The 9,418-nt window shown below is 39.4% G+C and overlaps 1 protein-coding gene across 1 annotated transcript; it reads right to left on the reverse strand.

Moving 5' to 3' along the window:
* Positions 1-1,157: 1,157 nt before the first annotated feature.
* Positions 1,158-5,228, reverse strand: LOC116255641 (exopolygalacturonase-like). The gene is made up of 5 exons (XM_031631515.2): positions 5,028-5,228; positions 4,430-4,744; positions 3,892-4,181; positions 1,741-1,972; positions 1,158-1,559 (listed from the first exon to the last, which is right to left on the reverse strand). Exons 1-5 carry the CDS (start codon positions 5,172-5,174, stop codon positions 1,323-1,325), a joined length of 1,221 nt encoding a protein of 406 aa, XP_031487375.1. The 5' UTR covers positions 5,175-5,228; the 3' UTR covers positions 1,158-1,322.
* Positions 5,229-9,418: the final 4,190 nt, after the last annotated feature.

Below are 9,418 nucleotides of genomic sequence, written 5' to 3' on the forward strand. Positions count from 1 at the left end.
AAGACATCTGGATGGATAGATGGCCAAAAGAAACTATTAACCCCACACACACATAGATATATATATGTTTTGGATTATGTATAATTGATCATTAGGCACCCTCGAGAGTTAGGCCATACTTAGAGTATATCAATGATTTGATTTTCATTGTTTTCCAAGGAGTCACCAGGCAGGTGAACATACATGCTGATCTTGGAGCCAGTCCAAGAACAGGGCAATTCTGGGAGAGACAGAGGCTTATGCCATTTCTTTGGCCCTGCATTTTCTGTCTAGATGGTGTTTTTCTATACATGTACATATGCATCAACGTCTGTAAGAGACGGTGTAAATTTATGATATAATTTTGTTCCTTTGGTATGAACCATCTTATTATACATTAATGGACACACACGGTACTTCGTAATATGGAATAATTTATCTGTTTAGGATAGATTGAACCATGCACCAATTACACATGCATTTTCATACATTTTTTGTAGGATTGGTCGAGCCCTCCACTAATAACTTAGGTACAAAAAAAAAAAATCCACAACTGCATTAGACTTCCATTTTACGTCTTCCATTACATACATATTTGTATGAATGCTGTCACGACATTTGTTGGTATCAGAGCATTGGACGTGCAAAACATATATTGAGATACATCAAGGTAACTATTGACTAAGGTATGCATTTCTCAAAGTTTAGTTCTTTGCAGTTGTCAGCCTTCTCACACGCAGATTGGGCAAGCTATCCGTATGACATAAAATCCCCAAGTGAATAGCCGATATGTCGTGCATCAATTAAGCAGCAAACAGTTGTCCAGTCTTCAACAGAAGCAAAGTATAAAGCTCTTGCTGAGCCACATCTGAATTGCTATGGATAAAAATGTTATTGAAGAAGCTTCAAATCTAAGACCATTAAAACCCAATTTTATGGTGTGACAATCTAGAAGCCACATTCTTAGCAGCGAATTCAGTCTCATGCACGAACGAAGCATGTGAAAATAGACTCACTTCGTCATGGAGGGGAATCACGCAGAATGACTTTGAAGCGGTCAAGTTTGTTAGCAGCCATAAACATCAATATGAGGCTAGGACACGGGGTATATATATATATATATATATATATACAGAGAGGGAGAGAGAGAGAGAGAGAGAGAGAGAGAGACCTAAGTCTTATGTCATGAAAAGAGTGATATTTAAAATTAGAAAATAATACAAAAAAACCCAATAGTTGGTTGATGGGATAAGGGGGAAAAAGAAACAAACTTCCACTCCCATTTTCCTGATCACTGTGCTCTTGCATCTTTTGCAAGGGGCTGAAAATCACAAGCTTGGCCGTCAACTTTTTATGACGCAAGGAACAGGAACTAGCAAGCCACTGTAGGAGGGATTTACATGAGCACAAGCAGAAGTTGTAGCCCCTTCATCGCCTATGTAGGTAATGTTAATGTTCTGAAGCTTGATACCTTCACAAGGAAACCCTGCACTGCACTGCAGATTCACTGCCACAGGCGAAGTCGATGTCCCCATGATGTTGCTGAACGTGATGTCACTAAGCTTAACACGCGATGGTTCCTGCAAAGAATAAACATTAGCTTCCTATTAACAGCATATGTACAATTTGGCTTTTATTAGGGAATTCTACTATTCTAAATGTTTTTTTACTTTTTCCCTACTTGACTGGAAAATTGATCTCATTTCATCAATATTCCATATACTTCTTTTGAAACATGAAATTAACTATGAAAAGACTTACAGAGTCATCGCAGGAAGTTTTGAAGGGGCAGTACTTTTGATCGATGATGATCGGGTTGGCAACATTTTCAACTATAATGTGGACGAAGGTAATATTTCTTGCAGAGATGGTGACAGGAGATGCTTGCCATGACTTGATTCTTACACCGTTCAAGGTATTGGTTAGGTTGCACCCAGTTACCACCAACCCGTTAACATCCTTCTCGTATGCATACCTGCCCAAGCTTCCCACGCTGCACGCAATACCCATCAGATCAGTGGCAGAGCCAGGATTACCTGGCCTAGGGGAAATTGACTTAGCAATAAAGTTTGGTGTGGACACCCTATGTAAGCTTTGGATGGTGTGCATATACAGGACATTGAGAGAGAGAGAGAGAGAGAGAGAGAGAGAAAGGAAGAGAAGACAAGAACTGAACCATTTGGCATCTATAACGATAACCCTTATCCCAGGATCAACACTCCTCAATATCATAGCAACCTTCAAGATTTGAAGCTATAGAGATTGATTAATCTCTAGCCCAATAAAGTTTAAATAGATATGTTCCTTGGTATGACAGTGGGAGATAGAGATGGAAAGGGAGAGGGTGGGAGAAAAAATATGGTGCACGGACTCAAATGGAGTACACAGTTGAAAATAGAGGGGACACAAAGGACATGTAACTTTTATGCATGTCTCTCTTAAGAATAGTACAATGGACAAAGGACAATCGGATATGTTGGACTATCTCTTATTCATATGCACGCACATACAAAGAGAGAGGTGTGGACATGATCCGTTGGCATCCTGGACCAGCCAAGTCCCATGAAAAAAAAAATGTTTTCAATTGCCAACCACTGATTTTTGGGATCAACCACCATTGTGCCAAATGCACGTAGACGATGTTCGAACATGTATTTTCAATTATGAGCAAAAACATATAATTCTGAAGTAAGAAACCCCATGAGTCCTGAATAGAGGCAAAACCGGCTTTTGCCATTTGAATGACAGCTTCAAATTGGATTTTGAAGGCAAAACCATGTTTTTACCTCCTAAACGCAGGTTTAGGTGTGTCCAAATGATGTCATATTTGAATTTGTTGGAAACTTATTTCTGACAAAATTTATTTTCTACAAAGGACGGGCCAGGTTTTCCCATTTTATGCCCTCCCCAAACTTTTGTCTAGTCGCCCAAACATGCAAATTAAGTTTTTAAAAGCTACTCGATAAGTTATCTTTCACAAAACCTGATTTTCTCAAAACATAATACTTTGTGTGTGTTATCCAAATGCTACCTCTCATTATTTGTGTAGCAGGTTGCTGTGAAATATATATGTTAATTAGACCAAATAAGATCAACAACACCAGTTTGTCCTGTTTCCAAACAGGAGTGGACGAGACTCAACCACATCACCGCACGTTGACAGCCGCATACAAAGCCAAGAAAAATTTATGCAGAAGGCGTACCTGTCAACTTTTGTAAAAATATTTAGGAGTCATAAGTCGCTTTCCAACATTAATTTTCATGTACTTGTTTTAATATTTTACAAGTAATGACGGCCCCTTGCTTGGTAGACAAGGCTACGTACCAATACCATCCTTTGAATCCAATACAAGCCCGCAAGCTTCTTACTCTTTAAGGATAGCAAAGGACTCCCTGCTGCATGTCGTCCTTTTTAACCAAGGAAGGATGACAGTCATTGACTAGTAACGAAGGGCCGACATCATGAATTTCCTATGCTACGGAACAAAGACTCAAAAGGAATGGATCTCACAATTGAATGAGCATGGTTTCAATCTAAAAGCAAATTCAAGGACAAAAGAAATAGAAAGAAAAGTTATATCTGCCTCATGAATTCTCATATTCTAAGAACATAAATATAGCAGAGTAGTTAGTTATCAGTCTACATGCAACTTTGAAAATATGAGTTTCTTTTGTAAATGAGTGAGTTAGAGTTTGGCTCAAAAAATTGAGACAAGAAGCTTCCCTTCTTTCCCATACTGATCAACTTGTCAATCACAAGTTCTCATGTGAATGGTTCTGCTTCGAACAAACAGAGTCAGTGACCCAGTAAGACTCTTCGTTTAGCAGCTAGCCTTAGTTAATTCTGCCTCACCCACATTCGCCTCCTCATCCTCAAGAAACTAAGAATTATCATACCTATTGAGCACATACCTGATTCCATGTCCAGGGCCACAATTGATGTTGCTGATATACACATCGGTATTGCCTTGTCCAACAGAAACGCAGTCATCCCCAGTTGCAAAGCTGCTGTCCAAGATCTTCACACCAGTGCAGCCCTCAAGGTGGATGCCATCTGTGTTGGGGCTGTCCTTCGGTGCAGTAGCCTTAATATTGTGGACTTTGAAGTTGTTGTTGTTCAATAGAGCTATGTGAAAGAACTTGGGGTTCAGTGATGTTATTCCCTCAACTTCAGTGTTGTTCAGGTAGGCAAATTTGAGGGACTATACGCAGATGAACATACCAACAGATAATGTAAATCAGTTACATCAAATCAGAACCAGCAGAACACTTAATTGCCCATCATGGTAACACAAAAACCAGTTTCAAAAACCTTGCTTTGATGCTAAAGTCAGATATTTTGCCTTTTCGACAGTTTTAGCTTGAAAACAAGCTTTGAAGCTGAACTATGGTTTCTGTGTCATCCAATGATACCATTGATCAAATTATCGAAGGCCCCAAAAAAACTTACCACTGGTAGTACTTTGCACTGTGAGCTGAAAGGGCATTGATCCAGTGGCCAAGCTGCTTCTCCTTGCCCATCAAAGGTTCCACTTCCAGTTAACTTGAGGTTGCTGATGTGAGAAAAAAGTATCCACTCATCGCCCTCGTATAAACTAAGATTTGTTGATGCCAGGATTGCTCCATCAACTCGAACTGTAAAAACACCTGTATTACTGCATGGTCCCTCAAACTGAAGAGGCCCCACCAAGTATTTCCTACTGGAAATCACAAGAGTTGGACTCCCAGCTGACCGACAAGCTGCATTCCAAGCTCTCAAAATTGCCTAGAAAATAATAACGAATCCATGAGTAACAAAAATAGCACAAGGCCACAGCATGTACATTGACTATTGAATAGCGTAAGATATTATATGGAATGAAACAACTACATTGTGGATTTTTGGAGACGATGTACTTGAAATTCTTATAAGGTGAGAATTCGTCTCCACTATACGGTTTTATCTGTCTGTTCAGCTGTTAAAATTTTCTTGGCAATCAATGCATGCTTCACGGACATGGAAAGGAAGCTACAAAGGAAAAAACAAAAGCGTAGAAATGTCAATTGACCTGGCTGTCATCGCTTTGGCCATCTCCTTTGGCACCATAGTTGTCCACATTGTAAGTTCCAGAGCTCGTCGTTTGTCCTTCAATGGCTGGGAATACAGAAAGAGTAAATGTAGAAAGCAGAAAGATAAAGATAGAGATGAAACTCATTGCAACCACAGAAGGGAAGAGAAAAACAATCGTATCTCCTTCTCTGCTTTGGTGCACAATGCTCAATAGAAGGAGACGACTTGGGGTATTTATAGGTTGGGCTCTGGGGAATTGGATTGAACTGGACGCCACGGAAGCAGGGCCACGTAATTCGGATGGCCAATTGGGTACATACATTACTTGGTCTGTATCGAACCCGTGCGCAAAGCTGCCCACAAATGTGACCAAATGTCGTGTGATATTCCTTAGGCTTACGTTGCGGCTATTTTTGTGTTGCCAAGTAATATTCTACTACATCTTTTATTATTGAGATCAACATTTTGATACAAGTAGTTCTCATATTGCAATGTCATTTTCCGATGATAAGGGAAACCGTTCATTCTTTCTTTTTCTGAAGTGTCTGAGATTCTGACCTCTCGACCCAGGAGGGGTTTATGTTTCTTTAATCTTCTCGACCACACTAAACTTCAGCTTCTGCCGTTCTTCCTTTTTCAGTCAGAGGCACGAACGATCTCAACAACATGGAAGATGAGTTAAGAGCGGCATAGAATCGCCAATATTCCATATTACAGCAGAATATGGAAATGTAAATGAATTCATACCAGAACAGAGCAGAGAAGCGGAGCTCTTTAATTTGCAGAGAGCCGAATGACATGAAAACTTTTCTCCATAGCATATTAAACACCACTCCAATCCCTTCAGAAATTAGGCTTCACCATGAGTTGCTTTCTTTTCTATTGACAACTGCACTGCAGTTAAGACAACTACACCTACAGGACATGCCATGCACTGAAGAATGCCTCTTTTACCTGACAAATTTCTGCACTCCAAAATTCATTAACTGATACTATTGCTACATTTCTTTTCTTTGTCAGCAACCTAGAGTTAGGCAGACCTACCAGAGTATGCCAAGAGACAGACTGTAAATTGTTCTCCTTGGACCTTCAGGTCTTGTATGCACCCCACTAGCCAGGTGGGCAGTGCCATTGCTTACCCATTGCTACTTATTTTGGCGTTTTTTCTTTATATCGGTGAAGTAATAAGATGCATTGCCAGTTATGCTCACAAGTATACCATACATATTCATCTTTTCATTGCTCACTAGAATTTGCCTATTCTTCATTAGTGGCCATTTAATTGGTGCGACAGTTTCTGCAAGTTGAAGGAGGTGGGTAGTTGAACATTGCCGGCAACTTGTCCACAGTTAAAGACGGGAGAGAGGACAAGTAGGCACAATCTTTGCGAGGTCTGGTCCAAGAAGAGACCAACTATGCCCTGTGGTCTGAAATTTTGGAGATTATAAGCACAGAATGTCAGATCCAAGATTGTAAGGCGAATCCAAACCTATCCATTTCAACTGTAGACCCTAGATTTAAGGATCGTGTGTAATCCCCCCTTTTATGTCATCGTCACGAAAAACAAGCCTTTTTCGAAAAAACAGATGTTTTATAAAATGCGGGAAATAAATCAGCTGTTCAAAGCTTAAAAAAAAAAAACCAGTTTTTTTTAAACGCCGAAACGAAAAAAACACACTTTTTCGTGTTTTTTCTCTTTTTTTTTCATATTTCACTAATGCCAAACTGCTTTTTTTTTTTATTTGTTGCTTATTTATTTTTTGTGGATGTTCATCTTATTAGTTTCTCACTTATATAATTTTTGCTTAATTGTTAAGATTTTCTTTAATTCTTTAAATTTTACCGTACTTCGTACTTTTTCCGTTTCTTTCCTGTTTTTTCTCAAGCTCGCCATGTTCTATCCTAAAAAACCTCGATGCCATTTAAAATGGGAGAACGATTTTGTTGACTATGTATACTGAAATCTCTCATGATCTGGTGAAGGAAAGATAAAGATAAAGATAACGAGAGAGAGGTGGACGTAGGGTAGTCTGGCCAATCCATGCACTGTAATCGTGTGTTTATCGTTTTCTCTTGTCCTCCTGTCACTCGTTTCTCGTTGCTTTCACAGGTGAACATCACTCTTTCTCACATCATTTATTCGTGTCATCTCACATCAATATATACTCGAGATACAAGGACCACGATTAGCCTTGCCTTCATTAGAAATTTTGCTATATTACAATTAGATTGGCAAGTTTACAACTTGCCAAATTTATCGATGGTGTCATTGTTGTCTGTAATAGAACTCAATCGCCACATGGAGTGAAAACGATAGAGAGATAGAGAAGACGAGCAATTATGTGGTTTCTGCCATCGTCTATGGGAAGAAGGGCCTCTCAAACTATATTCTCAACCAGTAAGCATCACCAGATACATAGCAGATTTACAAGGAGATATCCTTCCATATTTATCACTTATATGCATTATCATTTTAGATATGCTTCCCTGAGAGTAAACAAGATCCTAGGTGATGAACCTTCGTTAGATAAGGCAAGATGTAGTCATCCCAACTGTTTCAAAGTCTGTTTGGTATCTTTCAAATATTTTATGGCAGATTTATCATAAATTTCAGAGGATTTTTAGTGCCAAATGTTTCAATTTTTTTTCCTCAGTTTCGATCCATTTTTCCTCCGATTCGTTTACCCAATCCCATTTGGGATTCTTTTTAGATGTGATTGTGAATTTTTGACCCAAGCACAGGACCAATCTAACGTTTTGGATCCAAATTCAGGTCCGGGTCCATCCCAGAACCCATGTAAAGAAATTTAGAGCCAAATTTAAGAAACACAGTTTCAAACTGCAATCTCGACGCGCCTTGAGCCCCTGATCCAAGATGCAGATTCAAACCTCAACTCTAGATCCGAAACTGAGTCTTGGATCCAAATCTGGATATAAACCCAAGCTATATATCCAAAATTGAGACATAGATCCAGATCCAGAACCAAAACTCTTATATATATCCAAAACCGATCTCTAAATCCAGATCCATATCCAATAAATAGATCCAAAATCTGAATCTTAGATCCAAATATGGACCCAAATCTTTGCATTAGATCCAAAATCAGCCCAAATCTGAACCTGGGTTCAAATGCAAGTCCTACGTCTGAAACCTCGCCCATAGGCCCAAATCAGGTCCAAATCCAAATTTTAAATCCAAATACCCAAAATCGAGCTTGAAACTTAATGTCTAGCCTCGTATCTCAAATTCATGAGCTCGGGCACGCAGGTGAGCTTTCACCACACCATACCATTCAACCCAAATTCGCTTTGGAAGTCTGAACCGGATCCAAAACCAATAATTTGGGCCTAAATCCATATATAAATGCAATAATATGAGTCCTTGGGGGCATGACTCATCAGGATCTGGACATCTTCCTGCCCTAGAAAATCCAAATGGGACCCAAAACGAGCCCGAGAACACCAAAAACCTGTAGCAATGCACATTGTGAAAAGACCATTTTGCCCTCAACAAAATAGAAAACAAAGAAAAAAAATCATTTTTCCCAGGCTGAGACAGGGGGCGGGGCCACCTCAGGTGGCACGCGCCAAAGCCACCCTCATTGGCTCAAAAGTAAGCCAATGAGGGGGCATTTAGCTCCCCCTGGCCTGAGAAGCGCACCCAGTGTTCTACTGAGTACTCCGGCTGGGAGGACTCGCGCAATGCATTGCATGGCTATGCGTGTCACCAGTCACCGCCATGCACGCTGCTGTGCACCTAGGGAAGACCAGTCACCAAGAGAAAGTCGTGTGCACTGTGCGCAGGGTACGCAGTAAAGAAGGGAAGGCATTTTGGTAATTTATTAAAAAAAATGTTCTCTCAAGTCTTTTTACTTTTTTTATTTTAAATTTTGTGCTTATAAAAAATTTTCTTTTTCAGTATGAACTAAGTATATTTTAATTTTCTTTTTCAGTATGAACTAATAATCATACTGGCGACAAAAATTCGTGCACTAGTATGACTTGCAAAAAGAGGTTCAACCAGGCACTCCAGCCAATTCTGACTGGTCAACGCCTAGTTTTTAAAAATTCAAAAATTTTGAGAAATTCAAAGAAATTGAAATGTGGGTTCAGAGAAGGCATCCACAAAGATAACATAATATTTGTATCGATCAAAGCTAACAGTAAACTGCAAGACCCCAAACATCAAAATATATTAAATCGAGAGGTTCAAAGACACTTTCATGAGCAACACCGAATGCAAACTTACGATTTTTGCCTTGTTGATAAGGAACACAAACTTTATTCAAGATCAACTTCAGAGAAGAAGAAGGTAAAGGTAAATCAAATCTACTAATTTGTTTGACAACTTTGAATGTTGGATGCCAAGACCATTGATGCCATTGTTCA

The sequence above is a fragment of the Nymphaea colorata genome, chromosome 6, assembly GCF_008831285.2.
Source record: "Nymphaea colorata isolate Beijing-Zhang1983 chromosome 6, ASM883128v2, whole genome shotgun sequence".
Classification (NCBI taxonomy): domain Eukaryota; kingdom Viridiplantae; phylum Streptophyta; class Magnoliopsida; order Nymphaeales; family Nymphaeaceae; genus Nymphaea; species Nymphaea colorata.

Excerpts from the sequence above, each read along its gene's own strand:
- LOC116255641 (XM_031631515.2), bottom strand. The coding sequence starts at position 5,174 with ATGAGTTTCATCTCTATCTTTATCTTTCTGCTTTCTACATTTACTCTT. Across the intron at positions 4,745-5,027 it reads GCCAAAGCGATGACAGCCAG|GCAATTTTGAGAGCTTGGAA; the intron begins GTCAATTGACAT and ends ATTATTTTCTAG. Across the intron at positions 4,182-4,429 it reads AGTGCAAAGTACTACCAGTG|TCCCTCAAATTTGCCTACCT; the intron begins GTAAGTTTTTTT and ends ATCTGCGTATAG.